Source organism: Cervus canadensis, chromosome 24 (genome assembly GCF_019320065.1).
Source record: "Cervus canadensis isolate Bull #8, Minnesota chromosome 24, ASM1932006v1, whole genome shotgun sequence".
NCBI classification, from domain to species: Eukaryota; Metazoa; Chordata; class Mammalia; order Artiodactyla; family Cervidae; genus Cervus; species Cervus canadensis.
In genome coordinates, this window is record NC_057409.1 from 16,478,044 (window position 1) to 16,503,404 (window position 25,361).

At 46.3% G+C, this 25,361-nt stretch overlaps 2 protein-coding genes across 5 annotated transcripts in view; both read right to left on the reverse strand.

Moving 5' to 3' along the window:
• PSMD1 (proteasome 26S subunit, non-ATPase 1) overlaps nucleotides 1-7,026 on the reverse strand; it is an 86,639-nt gene extending 79,613 nt beyond the window's left edge. The window contains exons 1-4 of the mRNA XM_043444831.1: nucleotides 6,847-7,026; nucleotides 2,562-2,605; nucleotides 1,852-1,925; nucleotides 1,495-1,664 (exon numbers count right to left, since the gene is read on the reverse strand). Of these exons, the coding sequence (XP_043300766.1) occupies nucleotides 1,495-1,664; nucleotides 1,852-1,925; nucleotides 2,562-2,605; nucleotides 6,847-6,862 (304 nt within the window). The 5' untranslated portion in view covers nucleotides 6,863-7,026. The remainder of the gene's footprint in view (nucleotides 1-1,494; nucleotides 1,665-1,851; nucleotides 1,926-2,561; nucleotides 2,606-6,846) is intronic.
• Nucleotides 7,027-15,442: 8,416 nt separating this feature from the next.
• On the reverse strand, nucleotides 15,443-25,093 carry C24H2orf72 (chromosome 24 C2orf72 homolog). 4 transcript variants are annotated; one of them, XM_043445843.1, is made up of 4 exons: nucleotides 24,414-25,093; nucleotides 20,637-20,747; nucleotides 18,290-18,325; nucleotides 18,005-18,144 (listed from the first exon to the last, which is right to left on the reverse strand). In XM_043445843.1, exons 1-3 carry the CDS (start codon nucleotides 25,015-25,017, stop codon nucleotides 18,321-18,323), a joined length of 720 nt encoding a protein of 239 aa, XP_043301778.1. In that variant the 5' UTR covers nucleotides 25,018-25,093; the 3' UTR covers nucleotides 18,005-18,144; nucleotides 18,290-18,320. The 4 variants fall into 4 exon arrangements, with proteins under 4 accessions (XP_043301776.1, XP_043301775.1, XP_043301778.1 ...); XM_043445842.1 differs by having other exon boundaries at nucleotides 20,637-20,750; XM_043445841.1 differs by lacking the exon at nucleotides 18,290-18,325 and having other exon boundaries at nucleotides 15,443-18,144.
• Between the last annotated feature and the right edge of the window lie 268 nt (nucleotides 25,094-25,361).

Here is a 25,361-nt window from a genome sequence, read left to right on the forward strand (position 1 = left end):
CTTAAAGAAAAGCAAACAGAACTGGTCTACCAGTCAACAATCACCTCTTATAAGCTGTGATTAAGATGATACACAGGAAGGAATCTACCACCTCATGGACCAACTGTCCTGATTAAAATCATCATTTGTAAAATGGTAACATAGCAAGCACCTGCAGATCACTGCTGAAAAAAATTATCAACATTCATCAAAGTAAATCCTTCAAATAAAAGAAAAGATAAAAGTATTTAACTCCCCATTCCTAACAATGCAGGGGAAGTGCTCTGGTTTCAAATGATATGGTCTATTCTTTAAAATAATCTGTTTTTTCCACAGGATTCACAGATGAAAACTCCAGTTTAATGAATCCCCAACAACAATAAAGCTTGAAACATCCTCTCACCATATAGCAAAAAATTTTAAAATGTGAACACAAAATCTTACTACAAATTTCAGGGACATTTGAAAAGTACCCCTTTCGAGACTGCCTAGTGCAGCATTTCCCAATTTCTGAAAGAGAATACCAATTTTCTCCCTTTAAGAATTCAGGGGAATAATGCAGATCTCCTCTCAATCAGGAATTCAAAAAACTATCTATACTATACACACTTGCAGAAAACACTCTTGGGCTATCTGTAATTATAACCTAAAGCTTCATATTCATAAAGACATGTCTGAAGGGTACACAATCTCTTCTTTCATCTATTAGAGCAAGTGTTTTCAAACATTTTTAAAGCTACAAAAGCTCTGAACAAAATCTTACAAAGCTGATTCAACTTATAAGATGGAGAACCCAGAGGCTTGCCTGTGTGCTACGCTCTCACTTCAAAAATACAGAAACAAATAAGACAACAACGGTTACTAGTAGAAACAATATGGATTTCGTACAGATTAAGCCTAGGTTTTAAATTCTGACCCTCCTATTTAATAACCATGTGTCTTTATCATCTTGAAACCCAAGTTTGCTCATCTATACAACAGGGTGAGCTCCCCTTTCACATGGAAGCTGTGGAATAAACCATGATACGAAGAATGACCAGGACAGTGCCTAGCACAATGGAAATACTGAATAACGTTTTCCTGTGCTAGAAACAGTTCTATAAATTGCTATCATTTAATTTCTGTTATTCACAATAACCTGATTTAATTTTTTTGTATAAGTGTATGCTCACTGGAAAAGAGATGACTATAACCGCTGAGATAACTAACTTTGCCTTAAGTCAGCTGTTTCTGAATAATTTCTTAGACTCTTAAAATATTTTGTGAGGTGAGTGCTTTCATTAATAATTACTGTTATTGATGTTACTGTTCATTATGATAAAAAATAACAGCACAGAATTCTAAGGCAGATCTAAAAACTCAGTCTGCATAAGATTATTATAGAAAGATTACGAACTTTCAATTAAAATGAAATGTGGCAACATCAAAGAGTAATTCGGGGGGGGAAAATGCTGTATGTAGGAGAGCAAGAAAGAGGCCAACAAGATAAAGCCTTACTAGATGGAAGATAATTACCTATAATAGTTTCCACATATTCAGAGTTATCATTGACATTGAAGAGGTCACCTGCTCCAAGTGCATAATTCAGAGACTCCTCAAAAGCCCCCAGGTGATAAAATACTTTAGATGCCACTAAGGCCGCAAACTGCCGACTCCGGAAACCTTCATCTTCATACAAAACTTCTCTGAAAGAAATTAGGAAGTATAGGCCTAGTTCAAACTGTGGTTCTCTTTAAAAATTCCAAATCTATATACTCAAGTCACAATTTAGTGGCAGTAAACTGCTAAATGAATTAATAAACCACAAGACCCACATCCATGGATAATTAAGGTTGATCTACTTTATTCCAATTAATAGAAATAAATTCTTACATTTTGTCTACAGACTCAGAAATTTCTGCCCAGAAGTCATTGACGACTGCATTCAATTTGTGTAGTGCAAATTCCTGTAGAAGATAAAACCGAAATTCAATTTTGAGACAGGCTTATCATTATATTTCCTTAAAAAAAAAAAGCTTCAAACAAATCAATGGCCAAATTCTAAGTCTTATTTACTAAAAGTTTTAATCTATGACAAATATAAAAGTTTACCAACTAACTTACATTTTCTCTTGGGCTTACATACTTCCTTTCTGTTTTCAATCACAGAACATGAGACTAGCCATATAATGTCATTCCTTATCATACTGAACATTTTTCTTCTTTGACAGTATGTGTTAAGATTGACTCTAGGTTGCTGATTTGGATACAAATGAATTCAGGTGCCTGGAGCCAACTAAATATATTTCAAATTTTTGTCATATGAAAAAAGTTTTAAAATATGTGATTTCTGTTGGTACAGAAAACTGGAGGGGGGCAGTTTCCAGGTACCATACTGAGATTTATTTGCCTCAGCTTTGCTAAACTCTAGGGAAAACCAACTGCTGTTGCCAAAACACTGTCTTCTGGGTCTAGATTTCAATGACTGGTTATAGACTGGGTATAATGGCTATTTTAAATGATGGAATATACACAAATATCAATATAGCCAAACAGTTTCAAAGTACAAATATTAAGCGCGGTTAATTTTCTTCCACTCATACCTTAAGCTGTGGTTCTTCTTCATCCAGAAGAGAAATAATTCCAGCTACAAGATAAAAGGTAGACTGTGATTAGTTTAGTTGCTCAGTCGTGTCCGATTCTTGTGACCTAATTAGACTGTAGCCCGCCAGGCTCCTCTATCCATGGGATTTCCCAAGAAAAAATACTGAAGTGGGTTGCCATTTCCTTCTCCAGGGGATCTTCCAAACCCAAGGACCGAACTGGGGTTTCCTGCATTGCAGGCAGATTCTTTATCAACTAAGCCACCAGGAAGGCTATATATTGTGATTATGAAATATATATGCTAAGATAAACTAATGCTTAATGAAAAATATATCACAGTTGGAAAATAATATGTTTTGAGGGGTGACTTCATTACAGGAACGATTATTTTTCTTTAAAACCAAAAAGTTTATATTTCTTTCTTTTTTTTTTCATTTATTTTTATTAGTTGGAGGCTAATTACTTTACAATATTGTAGTGGTTTTTGTCATACATTGACATGAATCAGCCATGGATTTACATGTATTCCCCATCCCGATCCCCCCCCTCCCATCTTTAAAACCAAAACGTTTATATTTCAAAGTTCAAGAGTTAACTATGTTATCAAACTCTCACAATACCACATATATCACATTATGTGCCTAATTCAACAGTTTTCAAAGTATGGCTCCTGGATCAATTGGTACAAGCATTTCCTGGGAACTTGTTAAAAATAAAAATTCTTGGCCCCATTACATATCTAGTGAATCAAAAATTGTGGGGATGGGGTCCGGTAATGGGGCCACAAGCCTTCCTTGCAATACTGATATTCATTATAGTTTAAGAATCACTGGCCTAATTGACTGACCAAAATGAGAAATTTCCCTTCACAATTTTAGAATAAAATTATTCACACAAAATAAACCAAAAGTCATAAAATTATTTACAGAAGCAGGAATATTTAGTTGTCAACTCAACAGAGAAAAATAATTTGACTATTTCAAGATGCTTATATTAAGGCACCTCTGTTGTATCACAAGTAACCTATAGGGTTTTGCTAAATGATGAGCAATCTCACTTGTTCTGACATCAGTTACTGAAGCAAAGCAATCCCCACGTGAGCCTGAAGTATTGGCACCAACAGTGGAGAGTAGAGGAAATAACTGTTCTCTCCCCAAAATGCATCCTGAAATACAGTCACATATCAAAGGGATTATTAAGGGAAAAAAAAAAAGTGGGAAATTACTGTCCTTGAACCATAAAGGAAACTAAACTGACTGATACAAGAAGTGTCAAGGCAACTTTCCTTAGTAGATGTAGCCATTTCTAAGTGGTAAGTGTAGGTTTGCCAAACAGCTTCGGCAGTCTTTAGACAGTCATATGGGAAAAGACACACAATTCAGCAAAGGAAACTATGCCACGGTTCTAGCTAGGGCATATTACTAATCTAAAACTTTAAATGCAGATAAAAGGAACTTCTTGGTGCTGTAGGTTGGTATAACAAACCCAGAACAGAGAAGCTGAATTGAAAGCATGAAGAGAAAACAGATTAAAGAAGGCAATGTGGGGTGTGGGGGGAGATTGGAAACTAATGACAGTGAAAAGCTGACAGAGAAGGGTGCCTTAAATCTGGAACAGATGGCAGACAGCAGAATGCTTTATCAAAATACTAAAAATGCTACCCATCCCCTTATCAACAATCAATGGTATACCTGAATTGCTTTTACCAAAAGACATGATGGATTCTTATACACTCACCTGTTTGGTTTCACTTACGACTAATGCATTACATGGTTGTCCTGGCTTAGAAGTGCAGCCATTGTCCATGGAACACAATGAAATCAAATACCTACACTCCATACACAAATATTTCCCATCTTAAAAACAGAAGAACTCACCTTTAGATGGGGGATGGGTGCACCTGGGGAATGGGAAAGGTTTCAGGATGCTAAAAAATCTCCTGTGCCATAATACGGCGTCAGCAAGTACTATCTAAGTTGCTGTATCAACTTATAGCGTTATTTAAAATAGCATATTATTCATAAACATGAAGCTATGCTCCAGAAGACACAGCTTAAAAGTTGAAACAGCTGCCTCAAGGAATTTCATTCTTGTCTCTCCCTCTTAATAACCCCCTATATCTCTATCTCTCCACTCCCTTTCACAGCCAAAACTCTTGAAAAACTTAACAGTACACGCTGACCTTTTATTCACCACTGTGTTTGTAGTGTCCTGCAAGTGCCTAGACCATAAATGAACAAATAAACTGACTAATCCGAACTGGAACCTGTTAGCTTCTCTTTAGCACCAGGGACAGATCCTAAACCACAGCCAGCCAAAGAACAGGAAATCAGGTGACAAAAGGTTTGGAGCAGAAGCTGATTAAGTAATCCTGTAAATGTAACCAATCAGAGTAACAAATAGGTACTATTCTACCATCACAGAGTCTCAGAGCAGGACTTCAAAAATCATCAGGTTTAAATTCTATTAAGTTCCATACAAGTGTTTTCTTTTTAGCCTCTCCTTCAAATACTCTAGTGACTGATTTATTGATTTGATTAGTTAACTGATTTCTTCATTCAAGATACACTTTTGAAATTCTGCCATCTGCTTGGCAGTTGTTCTAAGAATTATGAAAGGTTTCCCGCCCAAAATTCTACCACAGACAGAAAGACAGTAGTCAGGTAAATAAACAAAGTAATTACAGGACTGTAATGAAGGAAGGGGATGGATGAGGGGGAGAGACCCAGCATGTTTTAATAGGATGATCAGGGAAGATTAAAATTTGATCAGAAACTAAGGACTGAGAAGCTAAGGGAAAACTTGAGGAAGAAGAGTTTAGAAAGGGAGAAGATAATGTGATAGGGCCTGTAGGAAAGAAACTGACATACATATTGAAGGAACAGAAAGGCCAGTATGATTATGTAAAACCGAAGAAAAGAGTAGTACAAGAAAAGCAGGAATCAAATCATGTAGGTCTTTAAACTTGTATTTTATATTATAAACACAATAGGGAGCACTGAAGGATTCTAAGCAGAAAAATATTATGTGATTAACGTTTAAGAAAGAATACTCTGACTACATCAAGAAGAATAAACTATATGGAGGTAATATTGGAAAAACAGAATCTTAGGGCTCTCAAAGCAACCTAGGCAAGAGATGAAGGTGCTCTGGGCTAAGAAGATGAATCTGAAAAACAATGAGTCTTACATTTACAAGTGGTAAGAAATTTAACGCTAATTTTATCATTACAGAATTCTGACTGGAAAAGCTTTTACTTATACTGAACTAAAACAAAAGTCTAATTCTGTGTGCTGGCGGCATTTCTTCAAGTGTAAAATTATGCCTTCCAGGGTCTCCGTCAATTTATGCAATCCTCATAAACACAAGTTCCTTAAAAGTACAAGTCACTGTCTTCTGATCATCAGTTTGTTTACAACAAAACACTTGAGGGACAAGTGTAGAGTAAAACAGGACGAGAAAAAGGTCTGTGAGCCGGCAAAAAAAAAAAAAAAGGCACCAAGACTGTGGACAACTTTGTGCAGATCGACCTGCAGTGAGGGGCTTAAAAATTTTCACTTGAAAACTGACCTCAGAGCTGATTCCCGCTGCAAACCTCATTCCACGAATCCACGCGCGAAAGGGTTAAGTGGAGGAAACCTGCCCGCACACCCAAGAGTTCCTTCTTAAAGGTAGCAGAGTTACCGTACATTCAGCCTCAAAACCATAGGCTGATTCTCAGTACACAGGAAAAGTTCTCGGGGTGCCTTAATTAAAATATCCTTGGAATAGACTCAGAAACGACCTGACCCAGCCCTCGTTTAATTTAGATTTCACTCCAAAGAAGACAAGAGCTGGGTCAGGTCGGGAAGTACTGTGTAGCATGGGCTGCCTTACCGTCCGGCTGCACAGGGGGGACCATCCCACCCTAACCACCCGCGAGAAAGGGCTGGGATCGGACGGCCCCACACGCTCAACTTCGGGAGGGAGGGAATTAAGGAAAAGCCGTCGGGGTCGAAGACCCGCCTGGGAAGCCCCTCGGGTCCGGGCACCGGTCAGGGGGAGTGGCTGGGGAGGGACGACGAGCCGGTCCACCCCAGCGCGATTTTTCCCCCAGAGCCGGAGGTGGTCGCGGGGCCCCCCTCGGAGAGGCCGGGCCGCACGGCCAGCTCCCGCCCGGAGGTGGGCTTTGGACAGCGAGGCGCGCGGCGCCTCCGCCGGGAGGTGCCCAGTCACCGGCCCTGACTCAGCTAAAAGCCGGCGTGGCGGCTCCTCCCTGGCGGCGCCGGCTGCGGCCCCACTCACCGGCCGAAGTGATCATGGCTGCGCCCCGCACTCGCCCGCCCGCTCGCTCGCCGCTCCGGCCACGCCGTGTATCTGTCAGCTCAGGGCCCGCTCGCTTCGCCGCGCCTCCTGGCTCCCCCCGGGTGCCCTGCTCAAGTCAGTCGCCTCCTCAGGCCGCCGGCTCGCTTCTCACCCAGGACCCTGCCCGCCCCAAAGCTGCCCGCGACTCCGCCTGCCGCCCGGCGCGAATTCTGCCCCCTGGGTCTGTGTCTCCCCGGGCCGCCGCTGCCGCACCGCCTCGCGCGGGATGGGGGTGCACGAAGAGCTCCATGGTCTTCTCTAACCCTCCTCGAGGCCACAGCTCCCGCGGGGACTGTAACCCGCGTCCGCACCTGGGGTCAGGCTTCAGAATAGCCACCCCTAGAAAAAGGACCCCACCGCCACCCGCCATTGCTGAGAAAAGGGAGGTTGAGGGGGAGGCTCTCCCGATGTTCACAACGCCACCTGCTGTCTGGGCGGTCTCCCTGCAGCGCCCCCCAGCCAAACCTTTGGGGGTCTGGGTAGGGCCAAGAGCACTTTCTTAGAAAAGTGATTTTCAACATTTTTAAAAAGTGGAGCCCAGCTTCAAAAGAAATCCTCACATTAGTGCCCTATTATCGTATCACAGTGAACCCCTAGGTAATTACTGGTTTTTCATAAAGTTGAACAAGGAAGGTTTTAATTTACATTTGGAGTAGTGAATATTGTAAATGATTTAAAAATCAGAAGTATACAAAGATATACAGTAAAAAGTGTTCCAAAGGAAAAAAAAAATGTCATTATTGCCTTCCATCTGCCCAGTTCCTCTCACCCGCCATAGCGGAGGGTTCCTGTTTTTTAGTATATCCAATCTGAAATGGCAGTTGTGATTGCCGTCTGCGGTTTTATTCCAGCTTTAATAGACAATTTACTTCAATAGTCAGTACTGAGAAAATCTTGACAAACATGAGTGACAAATGGTGGCATTTTAAAGCCTCTAGCCTCGCACTATCAAGCTACTCTTCAACTGGATAGTGATTATTAAAGCTTATTTCTGAGGCCTTTTCAAAACAATTTAACCTAGTTACACAAACCAATGTTTCTCAGTTGAAATAAAATTTGATTGATGACATACTTGAATGTCATCAACTAAAAAAAATTAGTATCCTTAAAGCTGTATGTTAAAATATATTAAATATAATTATTAAACACTTTTGAAGAATTAAAAGGCACTGCCCTCAGAAGTGTGCGTGAAAAACAAACAGGCTGAGTGTTTGGAAGTATTATTTTACAGAGGTACTCTGACTGATCACTCACATAAAGACTCTTGTGTGCCCCCAGGTCCTAAAAGAATCAGATACAAACGCTTACAGGTAGTGGAAATGAGGGAAGCAAGTCTAATGTAAGAAAACACCAGCTCAGCAGGATACTGCATGGAAACTGATAATTTTGTGTGTGTGTGGTAGTGGTGGGGGCAATGGAGTGTAGTGGTGACTGTGACAAAATGAAGAATGAGACCCCATTTTAGGGCTTTCCTGATAGCTCAGTGGGTAAAGAATCCACTTGAAATGCGGGAGACACAGGAGATACAGGTTCAATCTCTGGAGGTTTCCTCCTTCAAGATCCCCTGGAGGAGGAAAATGGCAACTCGCTCCAGTATTCTTGCCTGAAAACTCCCATGGACAGAGGAGCCTGGCAAGCTACAATCCAAAGGGTCGCAAAGAGTTGGACTGAGCGATTGCGAATGCATGCCCACCCCATTTAAAGAGAACAGTGGCTGCTCGCTCCTACTGTGGTGGTCTGCCAAGATGCGGGCTTATGATTTTTTTTCCAAGAAAAGCCGGAAATCAGAATTTTTTGTGAAATCCTTGAAATTTTTAAAGTTGGTAACTTGGGTGAAATGGGTGAAGAGGGTGGAAAGGTACAAACTTCTATTTATAAGAAAAATAAATTTCCCCTCTTCTTTCTTGGCTGCAGCAGCTCCCAACAGCCTTGACTTCCTGCTCACCATCTCACAATTCTGCGGGCGGTTCTTCACAGCCAGCCTGGAGCACTACTCAAAAAAAGGAAGACAGGGACTCTCTCCTCCAAGCTCCTCCAGGACTTTCACCCAACCCTGCCTAGCCTCCACCTGCATGCCCCACTCCTCTGCCCCGTGGGCCCCACTCCTGCCATCCTGAGCAGCTGTGCAGCCACGTACCTTGTCTCTGACCTCCCTTCTACCTTCAAGGCCTTCTTCCCCTCACATCCAGCTAACCAGACTTGTCCTGAGTTCCAGTCAAGCCACACCTCCTCCAGGAAGCCTTCCTTGACCACCCTACGATGTGTCCCCTTACAGCCTTTACCCCACACAGCTATAATCATATCTCCAACTAGACAAGGAACTATTCGAGGGCTCAGCCACATCTTATTCATCTCAGTGTCCCCTGTGGTAACTAGCACAGGGTCACACACATAATAGATGATCAATACATGTTTCTTAGACCAATGGCACAAGGCTAGAACTCAGACCTACGTCTTAGAAACCCCTGCCTCTCCAAGACTTTAAAATGATTTCTTTTCAGAGGACACAGCAAGACCACAGAAAGGATTCTTACCCAGTGCTCTGTTCATAAAACAACAATCTCCCTCCAGATTTAGGGGTAACACAAAAGATCTCAAAGCCCCAACGAGGTCAGCTGTGGTCTAACGCACGTATGTGCTGGGCCGGGGTCTCTGTCAGAGTGAAGGGAGGAAAGCATGATTCTGATTTTTCTTTGCAGGTATACCCACCTTGGGGCTTCCCCGAAGCTCAGTGGGTAAAGAATCCGCCTGCAATGCAGGAGATCCCGGTTCGATCCCTGGGTTGGGAAGATCCCCTGGAGAAGGGAAAGGCTACCCACATTCCAGTATTCTGGCCTGGAGAATTCCATTGACTATCCATGGGGTCGCAAAGAGTCCGACATGACCGAGCGACTTTCACTTTCACTTTCATACCGACCCTGAGCAGGATTCAAGTCCGAAGCGTAGCGGGAGCATCTCCGTGGCCCGCGCAGCGCCCTCTTGTGGTTGCAGCGCCTCCCAGAAGGCGGAGAAAGTGGGAAGGGGCGAGCTCTCCGAAGCGAGCACTTTCTATCCGCTGCCCCACCTTCCCCTACGCCCCCGCCCAGTCCATAAGCCTTCTGGCATTTAAATCCTGGGTCTTCGGAGAGCTCGGTCCTCCTGTGAACTGGATTTGATTGCTTTCCACACCCCCGCTACTTTTTTTTTAATTTGTTTAAAAAAAAATTTTTTTTTTTTTTGGCCTCCGTTTGGCATGCGGGATCCTAGTTCCCCAATCAGGGATGGAAGCCCTGCCCCCTCTACTGGAAGCCCTGGGCCTTTTTAAAAAATTATTGATTAACTGATTGATTTTTACAAAGGTATTTTAAGCGAATTGTATCTACTTATTTATTTTTGGCCTTGTCACCCGGCATGCGGGATCTTTGTTCTCCCGCCAGGGATTTAAAACAAACAAACAACACCAAACTACACCATCCATTCCAATCAAGGGCAGGGGCAGAACTCAAGGGACAGCTCCTCTGCTTAGAGGTATTAGACACATATACTTAAACGTTGTCCGATGACTGAATTGAGTGTCGGTATTTAAATTTCAATGAAATAAAATTTTAATTTAATTTAGAATCAGTTCCTGGGTTGCACTAGCCACATTTCAAGTGGCCCCCTGGGGCTGCCAAAGACAAGTACTGGTGGCTGATGTGAGGGTGGCAGACCCACTTTTCTTTTATTTTCTTTTTTTAAAAATTTATTTAATTGGAGGCTAATTACTTTACAATATTGTAGTGGTTTTTGCCATACACTGACATGAATCAGCCATGCGTGTACATGTGTTCCCAATCCTGAACCCCCTCCCACCTCCCTCCCCATCCCATCCCTCAGGGTCATCCCAGTGCACCAGCCCTGAGCACCCTGTCTCATGCATGGAACCTGGACTGGTGATCTATTTCACATATAATAATATACATGTTTCAATGCTATTCTTTCAAATCATCCCACCCTCGCCTTCCCCCATAGAGTCCAAAAGTCTGTTCTTTACATCTGCGTCTCTTTTGCTGTCTCGCATATAGGGTCATCGTTACCATCTTTCTAAATTCCATATATATGTGTTAATATACTGTATTGGTGTTTTTCTTTCTGACTTACTTCACTGTACATTATAGGCTCCAGTTTCATCTACCTCATTAGAACTGATTCAAATGCATTCTTTTTAATGGCTGAGTAATATTCTGTTGTGTATATGTACCATAGCTTTCTTATCCATTCGTCTGCCAGTGGACATCTAGGTTGCTTCCATGTCCTGGCTATTGTAAACAGTGCTGCAATGAACATTGGGGTACATGTCAGACCCACTTTTCATGGGAGTGGTCTTGATCTCCACAGAGGTGATGAGCTCAGAAAGCAAAGGCAAATATTCAGAAGACTGCCTGTGCACATGTCCTTTCCCTGGCTCTGCCTCTCTGTCTCTTTCTGTGTCCCTGTCTCTGTCTTTCTCCTTCCCTTCCTCATGCTTTCTCCCTCCCTCCTACCTTCTTTCTCTGTCTCTCTCCCTCTCTCCTTCCTTTTCTCTCTCTTTCTGCCTTTTTCTTTTCTCCCTCTTTTCCAGCCCTGTGTCTTTAATCACTGGACTGCCAGGGATTGCTTTCTGAGCTGCCGAGTGATAAGGTACAAAGTGATAAGATGCCGCTGCCGGTCCCAGGACACCAGGGATCAGATTCCTGTTGCACAGTAGTTCTGCTATATAAGGGGTGGGTCCACCTACGTGGCAGGCGGGCTAGTGCCAGGAGGTGCTGTCATCAAGGGCTTGGCAGAGAACAGCGGGCAGAAAAACTGGTCACGCGGCTACTGGTTGCTTCACGTACAGCCCGCAGGCCACATGCTTTTTGACTGAAAGCACTTATTCATGGAGCAGAAACGGGGAATGCAGGTGGGGACTTGGGCCTCCAGTGGGTAGGTGCTCCGTTGGAGGGAAATGCCAGGCTGGGGCTGGAATTGGCCTGAATGGACTAAAGCATGAGAGAACCCTGGAAGCCATCGAAGACATTAGTGTCTCTTTCCTCAAGGGACAGTGTCTAGGAAGGTAACGCCTATCTTGGGCAACTGAAAGTCTGCTATGGACAAGCTGATGCTGGAAGCCACTGTCCCCTTGCGGCGGGGTTGCGGGGGAGGGCGTGGGGGGTATAGGGTCTGGAGTGGGGGCTAGGGTGGCTGAGAGAATGAAAGGTCTAAGATGACGAGCCAGCTCTGGGCTAGTGGCCAGGGGTGGGAGGAGTCACAGTGAACCCTCAGGAGAGGTCTCCTGCACTCTGGCTGTTCTATCCGATGGCTACTAGCCCCAGGTGGCCACTTGAAATGTGGTTAGTGCAACCCAGGAACTGATTTTAAATTAAATTGCAATTTTTTTCCATTGAAATTTAAAAACGGACACCCAGTTCCGTCAACTGGACAATTTGTAAGGGTATGGTGGAACAATCTGAAGATGTAAATCTATTTTTGCAACTGTAAATTTAATAAAATCTAAATATAGATTAAGTATTTTGAATAAAAACTTAATATCTGAAGTGTAAAATTCTCACTGGGATTTCAAAGACGCAAAATGTCTCATTAAAATGTATTAAAAAATATTTGCAGTTGGAATGATACTATTTTGGACATACTGAGCTAAATAAAATGTTATTTAAATTATTTCCCCTGTTTCTTTTTATCTTTTTTTACAATATGGCTACTAGAAAAGCTAAAGCTACATATGTGCCTGTAGGTTCTCCTGAGACAAGCTGGTCTAGACTCACCCAAAGGCCTCAGTCCCTCTGCCCTTGGATTCGGGCCAGGCCCTTTGCCTTACTTCATAGTCATGGCTGCTCCTTGTGGTGGCACCAGCAGACCAGACCAGACCGGGGGACAGAAGCTGAACACGAGACCCGCCTCTCTCTGGGGTTAAGGGGCTGGGAGTGACCGCCGTGGCAGCTAGGAGTTCTGGAGAGGGCAATGCCTCTGGGACGGGGGAGGGTCAGGGTGGTCAGACTGGAGAACTTCTGGGGTTGGGGCAGTGATCTGAGGCCACACCCTGCTCTGAGAAGACCTTGTCAACCAGTGAGGAAGAGAAAGAACTCCTGTGACAAGACAAAGGCCTGGTTTCTGCCACCAGGACTCGTTATGACGGCTTGGTCACAAGGAGTAAGCTAAGTCCCTAATTACTCCAAATAAATGCAGAGCAGAACAGTCACAAGCATGACTTAAGACTTAAAATCTGAATTTCTGTCTTGGAAATGCACTGGTCTGTACTTGCAGGAGGAGGCCTGGCTGGGACTGCGCAGCTCAGGGAGGAAGCCAGACAAGATTCACGCTCTTGTCAAAGCCCTGGTCCCACAGAGGTCTCAGTGCCCGGTCAGTCACATACCATGGTCCCTCGGAGTCGAATTCCGAGATCTCTGTGAACCACAGCTTGGCTCAGTCTCTGCCTCTGCTCCACATTGTATGTGTGTGTTAGTCGTTCAGTCGTGTCTGACTCTTTGCGACCCCATGGACTGTAGCCCACCAGGCTCCTCTGCCCATGGGATCCACCAGGCAAGAGTACTGGAGTGGGTAGCCACACCCTTCTCCAGGGGCTGCTCCCAACCCAGGGATCAAACCCACGTCTCCTGCAATGCAGGCGGATTCTTTACCACGGAGCCACTAGTGAAGCCCCTGCTCCAATTAGGCAGCCCCAGATAGAAGGCAACCGGAGGGTTCCGGCCCAGGGACCAAAGGCTTCAGGGATACATGTGGGATCCTGGGCATCACTCCTGCCTTGTACCCTGTTTCCCCCTGAACTTTCCACACGTAATCATGTGGCAGGCTGCCCAGGGCAGCTTCCACTTCTGTCCCAATCCTTGAGCCACTTACACACAAAACCGGGTCACAAGGGGGTTATGCAGGACTCGAGTACTAAATAAGCGGCTTCCTCTGAAATAACTGGCTTCCTCCACTGTGTGGGCTGTGTTTGCCTCCCAAACAGGACAAAGTGCGGCCTCCTAACCGCAGGAACAGCCCTGCAGTGGGGATCTGCTACAGTATGGATGGCTTTCAGGTTAATGTGGCCACCGTCAACCTTCTCCAGGCACGTGGGGTCCTAGGTGGTCTGTCCTGGGTGAGACAGGCTTGTTTAGACTACAGGTTTGGGGGCCTCAGCCCCTGGCCCCTTTGCAACTTTGCCTTAAGCCTGTGGTTTGATCACCAAGGGACCCCTGTGCAGAGTCCTCTTGTAGACAAATGCTTTGAGAGGAAACCGTGACGCACGTAGTATAAAGGGTTCTCTGAGACTCCGTTAGGCTGTCTGGCCTGTTAAATATTCGCGTGTGCAGACACACACCCTAATAAATACCAAGCTAAATGCTATCTTTAAAAAAAAAAAGCAGTCTCTTTTAAAATATTTACTAATACTTTCCAGCTGCCGGTTTTCCAATCCCAACCAATGTGGTCGTGGACATGTCACCCAGGCCAGGACTGGGGGATTTTCAGGCCAGATGATTCCAGAGGTCCTGCCATTCACCCAGATGCCCTGCTCTCAAGGGTCCCTTCAAGAAACATTTTATGAGAATAAAGGGGAAGATCCGTTTTGTTTTTGACTAGACATCAATGAGGTAGGGGTTGATTTTATTAGCTATTAGGAATTCTTGATTCAAGTCAGAAGTAGCACAACCATTGCCATATTAGAAAGACTGGCCCCCAAGAGTCCACACTGGGAGCTGAACGGAGGCCCCTCGCCGATGGCTCCTGGTACTGTTGTTCTAATTGTCCCCTCCGACAGGCCCAACCCGACCTTTGCGCCTTGTGAAGGGTCCTTAGAGAAGAGACTCACCATCAAGGGCATCCCTCTGGGACCCAACTCTACTGTCTTCCTGAAAGGATGGGGCTTGTCTTAGCAATTTCTCGAGATGGCAGAGAAGGCGGGCCAGGCCTTCCAAGCAGGGACCATGGAGTGGGGAGGGGAGGAGACCCTGCCTGAAGGAAGCAAAGGTGGGTCTCAGTCCCATTTAACATTTGGGAGGCAGAACCCAAATCTCAGTAAAGAAAGATTTTTTGGGCTTCCCCGGTGACTCAGCGGTAAAGAATCCGCCTACAATGCAGGAGATGGAGGACACCTGGGTTTGATCCCTTGGTCTGGAAGATCTCCTGGAGAAGGGAATGGCATCCACTCCAGTATTCTTGCCTGGGAAATCTCATGGACAGAGGAGCCTGGTGGGCTATGGTCCATGGGGTTGCAGAGGGTCGGACGTGACTGAAGCGACTGAGCACCACCAAACCACCCTTCACACCAGAGGTGTGCAAACTTACTTGTGGGTCTCAGTAGCGGCAGACTCTTCTTTGCGGTGCATGGGTTCAGTTGCTATCTTACTTTGGATCAAACCCACATCCCCTACATTAGAAGGTGGAGTCTTAATCACTGGACTACCAGGGCAATCCCTACAAAAGATTTTTAAACACAGCAGATGCTGCTGTCTTGTGACTTCTGCCTTAGACAATTTCCTAACTTAAAAAAGCTCCCTCCCTCCACCAAATAAAAAAAACTTCAAATTATTACGAACAGATTAACAAAATCACCAGCCTTCCCATTTTAATTCCTTTTTATTTTTTAAAGTTTTCATCTTTAACGAAATGACTTTGGAGATAATGTACATTTCCCTGACACCAGCACTACAGTTTTCAGAGTCACAGTAAGATATACAGAATTACATCCATAATTAATACGAATGCCAAGATTTCAAGCAATAATTTCTGTTACACGGCAAACAAAATTCAAGAAAGCAATCATCAGGGACTTCCCTGGCAGTCCAGTGGTAAAGTCTCCGCCTTGCAGTGCAGGGGGTGTGGGTTCGATCCCTGGTCTGGAAACTAAGATCCCACATGCCATGTGGTTTGGCCAAAAAAAAAGAAAAAATTCCAGGATATCATACGAGAACAGCTGTTGCTTCAGAAAAGGGTTTCTGGCATAACTAACGATGAGGCTGCCGAAGACTGTTCCAATACCAGCACTGGAACCAGCCACTCCTGTTGTTGCCCAAATGCACCAATAAATGTGGCCGCCGTCTCAGCATCTCTGCTGACTGCGCTGGTCTGAACTCCCTCCGGATTAACTGAGACACACCATTCTGGGCCCCGCTAAATACCGTAGAGGCCTCTGCAATCTTAGCCTCCAGTCGAGATAATACTGATGTAGAAATTGGTCTGCCTGCAACTCTGGATCCAGCTTGCAGGGCGGTGCAGGCGAACAGCTTGCACGGCTGGAGGACTTGGGTGACAGGGGGACGTAGGCTCCTCTCCCGCTTCCTCTCTTCCCAGGAGGTGGCCATGGTTGAAGGAATGAGGCTCCTTGTTTTAAAACAAAACCAACAGCAGTTCACTGATCCGTTCTTGTGTGGGGAAGTCAGCTGGGTCCTTCCCGTCATCCTACCTGCCCTCACACTGAAATGGATTGTGTGTGTATGCTCAGTCATGTCCAACTCTTTTTGACCCTCTGGACTTTTTCCAGGCAAGAATACAGGAGTGGGTTGTCGTGCCCTCCTCCAGGGGATCTTCCTGACCCAGGGATCGAAACTGCCTCTTCTGCATTGGCAGGTGGAGTCTTTACCGTTAGTGTCACTTGCGAAGTCCGATATGGATTAGGCTCCCTGTTAGAATAAACAGGAGGCCTGGAGCAGAAAGGCCTCTTCCTTAACATCAAAGAGCTCCTGGGCCGCAGGTTTCCCATTCCATGTTTGTTTGCCATCATAGCAAGAGCTGAAATAACTAACACAAGTTATGCAGCATCTTGCAGAGTGCTGGGCAAATAGCAGTCACAACTGCATGTCTGCTGAATGAATCATGCATGAATGAATGCATTTAGCTGCTTCCCACAGATAGTGCTCTCTACTTGGGAAAATCAGAGCTCTCCTTGCCATTCTAAAGACTGGATTTCCCCAGGGGCAGGTGAGGGGACAAGGGAGGTAATACAGAGTTCCCTCTCTGAGTAAACACAGATGGTCTTCCTGACTTTTAAGGGAACATCATTGACTCTGATGGACTCATAAGCAGAGAAAAAAGGATTCTGGAACTTGGCACCTCTGGGCTTCATCAGCTTTGATCTTGTGTTAGGACCGAATCTGAGATCTAAAACAAATCCTATGCTCTTGTAATTCCTACCCCTAACTTTCCTTCTGTTTGGTGACATGGTCAGTTCCCAGCATCTTTATTCTCAAAGAACTTGGCACAGAAAGTCAATGTCAACGTGGAGAAGAAAGATGCGCAAAACTACTTACGCTCTGGGCCTGCAGCACATGGACCATCTTGGCTCTGGCCCCAGAGGCCCCCCAGGGTGGCAGTGCGTCTTTATTCTGGCTTGCTCTGGGAGCCAAAGCCCTGGGAAACCCAATTCTCTCTGCTCTGGGGACTCTTCCTAGAATTTAATTGGGAGGAGATAGTCTCACCTAGCGTTTCTCAAAGTTGCCACGATCGGCATTTTTAATGGAACAATTTTGCACCATTGGAGATTGTCCCGTACACTGTGAGGTGCCCACTAAATTCCAGGGGTGCCCCATAGTCGCAGTGACGCTCCCAGTACACACACACACACACACACACACACACAATACAATTTCCAGTGCTGCCTGGAGGGGTAACCTGGCCCCTGGTTGAGAGTCACTGGGTTGGTAGCGCTCCTACGTGTTTGAGAACTAGAAGCCCCAAAGGTTGAGTGACAGGTCCAGGGCTCCTCTCACAGGTCTGATGATTTCTGGTCCAGCTGCTCTCAAAATGATGGATGCTCATGCAAACAATGACAGGATGCCACAGCACCGCAGGACCTCAAAGCCCATAGCTGTCTCAATGGCATAGAGAAACCGAGGCACAGAAAGAAATAATAACCCCACTGTGACCAGTGAATGAGCAGATGCGAGGTGGGGGGCAGGTTCCCAGAGGATACATTTTCCTAGGTCCTACTTAGCTTCGTAAGTCTCACTGCCTGGCTGGTAACATGTCAATACAACAGCCTCTGGAAGGTGGGGCCTTGTAGTTACCAGCATCCCAAGGTCAACATGGAGGCAGGGCGACTCAGTGAGAAGAGCCAGCTCCAAGTTTGCAGGTTAGAGCTGGGGCAGCCAGGGTCCAGCCTTCATCTCAAGTCTCCGGCGGGCTCAGTGGGAGCAGAGACAACTCTGTCACAGGGTTTTGACCCCTTTCCGGGGTCCTCGCAATCTCCATTGGGATATACTGCCATCAGTACCAGCTCCTCCTCAGAGTCCTGGAGGTCACCTGGAACACAAGAGAAGGAATCACCCAGTGAGAGGACCAAGTTTCTGAGTGGGTACGCTGGGAATGAAAGCGAAGTCGGCCCCAGTAACTATCTACTTTAAAAACCCAACAAAATACGTAGCAAAAACCTTAAAAAGGTACATACCCTTTGACCCAGCAATTCCACTTCTAGGATTTTATCCTAAGGAAATAATTAGGAATAATTAGAATTCCCAGTGGTGGTGGCTCAGCAGTCAAGAATCTGCCTGCAGGGCAGGAGACAGGAGACTGAGCTCAATCCCTGGGTCAGGAAGATCTCCTGGAGGAGGGCATGGCAACCCATTCCAGTATTCTAGCCTGGAGAATCCCATAGAGAGAGGAGCCTGGCAGGTTACAGTCCAGGGGTTGCAAAGAGTCGGACACGACTAAAGCGACTTAGCAGCAGCATAGCACCAGCAGTGGTCGAACTGCTCCAGCCATCTTGCTACCAGCCTACAGATGAAACAGCACGGAGAGCCCGGCAGAGACAAGGAAAGAGCCTAGGTCCTTGACGGGGTCGCTGGGCCCCTGAATCAATGAGCCCTGAAGCTGATTCCATCTCTAGACTGTCTTTTAGGTGAGATAATGAATTCCCTGGCTGTTGATACTAGTTTGCATCATGGTTTCTTCACCCGGAGCTGAGAGCACCCTAATTGATATGACGTCTGACAAAGGGATTGGCTGAGTAAACTATCGCTTACTCAGTCATATGATGGGATTCAGGCATTAAAAATGATGTATAAAATTCCCTAAGACTAAACACATGCACAAACGCAAGTAGAATTAGGGAGATCTGAATAAGGCCTGTGGATTGTTTCAGTGTCCATATCCAGGTTGTCCATATTATCCTATTGTTTTGCAAGAAGTTACCATAGGGGAAAACTGGGCAAGATGTACATAGAAACTCTTCACATGGTCTCTTCCAACTGTGTGTGAATCTATGATTACCTCAAAGAAAAAAGAAGATGAAAGATGCTGACATGTAATTGTTGCTGTGGAATATTGCACAGTCACACTATGTTATTGATGAAGAAAGCAGACTCTCAAACAGTATATGTATGTATGTATAATCTACTATTTATGATCTACATTATAAATGTATACATATGGTCTGTACATGCAATTTGCATCTTAATATATTCACTTCTACTTCTGAGACTAAACAATCTGTTCTATGCTACAGAAGAAAGTGATCAAAGACTTACATAAAGTTGTTTATGATTCCTTCACTTTCTTTCCCTTTAGTTTCAAGATACATCCAAAATGATGCAGAGATTGAAGTTAACATTTTTGTAATTAAATATTTTAAATATGTGATGCATTTTGCAGATGATTTATCTATAATATAGAAGTGAATTTATTAAAATGTAAATAGTACAAGGTGCTATAAATAGGTAGCTAGGGAAACAGACAGAGTAGTCTATCCAAATTATAGTTACCTTTGAGAGAGGGAATTAAACGAATGACTTTTTAATATTTGTGTTTCTCCTTTTGTATTTTTTAGGCTTTCAGATTGTGTGGGCAGAATTCTAAGACAGCAAGTTTCCCACTCCTTGGGGCACTTATCCTGCATAATCCCCTCCTTTGTGTGTGGGTGGGACCTGTGAATATGATGAGATAGTCAGGCCATTGATTTCCCTTTGTGCCAAAGGTGATGGGTTGTCCCTCCTGTGATTACATTATGTTACAGGAGGCTGGAGATTCTCTTGCTGATGGAAGGAACAGCCGCCATGAGTGACAGAGCCTGGGCGAGGAGGCAATTTCAGGGCCTCTGGGAGGTGACAGCCTGCGAGGCAGGGGCCCCAGCGCCGCAGCAGCATGCAGGTCCCTCTTAGCTGGGCTCTGCCTCTGGTCCCTCCCTGCCCCTGCAGCCCAGCCACCTCTTTAACACCCACATCTGCACGCCTTTGCTCAGAAGTCGCCAGTGGTACCCAATTCCTCAGAGACCTGGGTCCAGGGTTCTGTCTCTCTTCTTCAACCTCGGCCCTCACCCATCCTCTTATGCATTTATCTCACCCCTCCCCCCACCCGCCGGGCCCTCTGGGCAGGGGTCCCTTTTCTGAGCTTGACATCACGCTGTCAAGCCTTGGTTCATGGTGCTCCCTCTCCAAAGCTTTCCCGTTTCCGGCTAAGAAAATCCCCCAACCCTTAGCTCAAAAGTCACTTGCTCTGAGGAACCTCCCAGGATCCTTGGTTGGTGGGGGGCAGGGGTGCGGGGGTGGGGCAAGGCAGGGAACAATGCTTTTGGCTCCAGGTGCCCCATCTGGCAAGTCTGACATCTGCCTTACGGCCCCGCCCAAACGGCCTTCCTTAGGTGGAGACTCCACCCCACCCCATCCCCCTACACAACCCCCCCTCCCCCCTCCCGCTTCATGGATGTTGGTCCACTCCATCCCTCCGGTCCCTGTGAGCACCTGACTGTAACCCCGAGCCCCTTCTCAGGGTTCAGGATGCCAGGAAGGCGACACACTCACCCTGAGCTGGACCACTGCGGGAGCTGGTATCTGGGTCCTTCCGCCGGCTCCAGGGACCCCAGGAAAAGCACGCCAGCAGGGGTGGAAGGCCTGGTCTCTCCCAGGCTCCTTCTGCTAGAAAGAACACAAAGTCTCAGAGGCCGTGGGTCAGATGATTCTTGATGCAACTGAGAGAATTTTCAGTTCAGCAACCAAAGTTTCAGCTGTCAACTGTCCTAGTTTCAAATAACTAAAAAAAAAAAAGATTCTAATTTGCAAAAGGGGGTAGGGTTTTTGAACTTAACAACAACAAAAAAAAACCCAATTGTTTTTATATATATTGATATTACTTCATTTCATTTTCACAGAGACCCTATGTAGGTACCATATTGGCGAAACTAACAAAAATGACGTGAAGTTAATTACAATTATATAGCACCAAAGAAAAAATTTAAGGAGGCATAAACCTCCTCCCTCGATTTTTTAGTTCAAATAAGTCTTTAAAATTTTATTGAAGTATAGTTGATTTACAATGTTGTGCTAATTTCTGCTGTGCCACAAAGTGACTGAGTTATACACATACAGACATTTAAAAAATATATTCTTTTCCATTTCTGTTTATCAAAGGATATTGAATATAGCTCCCAGTGCTATACAGTAGGACTTTGCTGTTTATCCCTCCTTTATATACTAGTTTGCATCTGCTAATCCCAAGCTCTCAATCCTTTCCTTCCCTATGACCCCTCCTCCTTGGCAGCCACAAGTCTGTTCTCTATCTCTGCAAGTCTTGTTTTATAGATATGCTCTTTTGTGTCATATTTTAAATTCCACATATAAGTGATATCATATGATATTTGTATTTCTCTTTCTGACTTACTTCATTCGCTCAGTAAGATAATCTCTAAGTCTGTCCATGTTGCTGCATTTTTTATTTTATTCTTTGTTATGACTGAGTAATATTTCATTATATATATATAAATGACATTATTTCATTCTTTGTTATGGCTGAGTAATATTTCATTATATATATATAAATGACATTATTTCATTCTTTGTTATGGCTGAGTAATATTTCATTATATATATAAATGACATTATTTCATTCTTTGTTATGGCTGAGTAGTATTTCATTATATATATATAAATGACATTATTTCATTCTTTGTTATGGCTGAGTAATATTTCATTTTCTATATATATCTCACATCTTCTCTATCCATCCATCTGTCAGTGGACACGTACGTTGTCTCCATGTTTTGGCTATTGTAAACAGTGCTGCTGTGAACATAGGGGTGTATGGACCTTTTTGAATTATGGCTTTCTTTGGATATATGACCAGGAGTGGGGCTGCCGGATCACGTGGTGACTCTATTTTTGGTTTTTTGAGGAACCTCCATGCTGTTTTCCATCGTGGCTGCTCCACTTTACATTCCTACCAACAGTGTAGCGAGCGGTTCCCATTTCTTCAAACCCTCTTCAACATTTATTATTTGTATTTTTAAATGATGGCCATTTAACTATTCTTGAAAAAGCCATCAAACTATTTCTTAATAGGAACAGAATTAATCTTTTTTGATAATCACACACAAAATAATTACATGTTGATTCGAGTTTCCTTATTATAGTACCACCTCAGTTATCTGGGGATCCCTAACCATCTGGAATCAGGTCAACTGGAACGAAGTTTTAAAAAAGGACTCCAGAGAGCCAAAACAGAAAATCCTTATTTATAACTCTTTCTGTGGGGCCCATATACTCTTAATTTGTACCCAATTTAATAAGATTGGGTCCTTAGTTTTGCAACCAAAAGACAGCTGTATTAAGCATACACAGACTAAACAAGCACTAGCAAGAGGCAGGTAGCCTAAAAGTCTAAGAATAGCCACCAGACAGTGAGGGAAGAGACTGGAAAACTTTGCTATCACTAGCAAAACCTTAGCAGCTGTGCCTATGGCAAAAGCCTGAAAGGAATTTCTGGACAATGAGTTATAATTACACCCATGACCTTCAGTCATTAATGAAAGGTTTCATGTTCAATATGTTTTGATGAAAGTATAATTGACTTTAATGCAATAAGAGAATGATTCTCTCGCAAACTGTTAAAAGATTTTAAGTGTTCTGGTTTAAAAGGAGGCAAGGATTCTGTGTGCCAAGCAGGGTGTCAGGAAATGGGAATACAGTGGTGATGAAATTCACAAGGGAAAGTGACAAAACCACTGTGGTAAGAGCTTGGAGAGCAGAAGCGGGTTCTGGGGTTTCATTTGTGAACTTGCAAATGGGAATGGGTCAGGGAAGGCTTTCTGGAGGAGGAAGTCCACTTCTGAATGGTGAGAGGAAAAGGAGGATGGAAGAAAACGCTTTTCATAAAACTGCAATGTAAAAAAAAAAGTGGAGGCCAGAGCAAGCTTGGCTCTGGGGAATTAAAAAGTTGTTCCCTGGGAATAGTAGATCGCTAAGAAACTAAGGGCTCAGATAATTTTCTAGGCACAAATTCACTAAGGAACAGAAAATTTTCCCCATGGGGCCAGGTCAGTAAAGGTGCTGGCAGCAACAATCTGAATGACAATCCACCTCGGGACATTCTTCATGTCTTTCAGGATGCTGGGCAGGTCTTTCAGGATGCTACACACTGAGTTTCAAATTTAGCTGGCTTTCTCACAGACTCAACAGAATAGATGTGGGAAGGGGTGGGGGAGGTTAGGACAGGCTCTACAGCTGAAAGGGATGGTCTTCACCTAGGCTGGCCAAGTTGGCAGCGAAGCCTGTGACATCAAGGGTACCAGGTCTCCTTGCTGGAAAAGGAGACCCATCCCCACCCCTGTTAAGTCTGGCATCAGCCAGTTGCTGGGTTAACACACGAATGCCCAGGGAGGCAGAATACAGCCTCTATCTTAAGAAACTGTAGCAAGAAGGGTTGGCAGAGGCCGGAAGGCTTGGAGGCCAGCAGGTGCTGGAGAGAGGAGTAGGAGAAGGATGCTAGAAGTGCAAAGATCGCTCTGGCATTTCCTAGCTTTGCCAGGTCCAGCTGTACTGAGCGTCAGTATTTTAATCTCGGGGCCCTGAAAAGCTTCTGTAAGACCTCGTGTACCAGGATGGAGAAGATTCTCACCCTTTTGCTGATGGCAGCAGTCACCGGGGCTGGGAAAAGACCCCCGCTTCCTTCCGCTCTCCTTAGGAGTGTGGGGAGGGAAGAGAGGCAGACACCGCGGTGGGCAGTCAAGAAGGACTGGGAAAGCCTGTGCCTCAGTCCCTCACATCCTTTTCCCCCAACTTCCTAGTGCCCTGCATTTATTCCTTGCCTTGTTCCTTTGACCCCACGGCGCTTCACCATCGCATCCGTAGCGCATTCTGCATCCCTAGCAGAGAGCGTCCTAGAAGCTCCCAGACCAGAAACCCCCTGGTCCCTGTCCTGCGATCCTCTCACCTTTAAACTGGAGCTTCTCAAGGCTTTCCCGTCTCCTCCCCCTCCTTCCACTCCTGGAAACTTCCAGATCTTTGCCCAGCGCCGTCCAGCCCTCTCTCTACCAACCTCCCCTGCCTTCTGCTTGTCCCTTGGGCTTTTCTAAGACCCTGTATTTCGCATGCACTCAGGGTCCTCCCGGGACAGCCTCGGCCCCTTGCCCAGGGCCCCGCTCCGCCCTAGTTGGGAGGCCTAGGGCTAGGCACCGCCTCTCTCCCGACCTCAGTTTACCTCGGGGTACCACGAGGCGGGGGTGGTGGGGCGCTGGCCTAAAGAGCTCCCAATGCGGTGTCCAGCCGCCGCCCGCCCGCGCCCCGCGGGCCTCGCGCCCCCCTCACCTGGGCGCCAGGGCCCGGCGGCTTGCAGGGCCCTGCAGGCGGCCGCCTGAACCGCCAGGCTGGAAGCCGGGTGGCCGGGGCGGTAGGCGGCCGCCTGCACCGGGCCTCCCGCCTGGCGGCCGAACACCGTGCGCAGCAGCGCCTCCAGCAGCCGCAGCTCCGGGGCCCCCGCGTCCTCCGGCTCCGCCTCGGCCACCAGCACCCCGACCAGCGCCGCGCCGGCCCGCCGCCGGCCTCGCACATCCCGCAGCATCTCCCGCAGGTGGCGCCGCGGCCCCCGGGCGGCCAGCGACGACGCGCGGCACAGCACGAAGACGAGCGGGGAGCGGATGGCGCGCGCCCCGGTCGCGTGCCTTTTCGGCACCCCGGGCGCCCCGGGTCCCGCGCCCTCGGCGGCCCCGCCGCCCGGCTTGCCCGCGGCTTGCTGGGGCGGGAACACTGCTCGGGCGAAGTCCCACAGGAGCGCGCGGCTCTGCTCGCGCTCCCATAGCTCGCCCACCAGTAGCACCTGCCCGCGGCCGCCCGCCGCCTCCACCAGCGCCTGGAAGGGCGGCTCGCCCGGGCTCTCGGGCCGGGCGGCCAGCGCCTCCAACTCGCTCTCCATGCTCGCGGCCGCCCGACCGCTGCGGCCCTGCCGGACCAGCTGCCCGCCTCTCGGGGCGGCGGCGCCGGGCCCGGGAGGACACGCCTCCAGGGCTGCGCCTCGCCCGACCCCCGGCCCGAGGGCAGGATCGCCCGGCTTCAGCCGGGAACTGGGCGGGGGCTTTCTCCTCCGCCAGCCCTCTAAGGGTGGCGCCTCCCGCGGTCCCCCGGCGGCAGAGAAGGGGAAACTGAGCCCTTGATCCAACATTTACTGAACGCCTACTAGGTGCACTGGAGAAGGGAATGGCCACCCTCTCCAGGACTGTTGCCTGGAGAATTCCACGGACAGAGGAGCCCCGTGGGCTA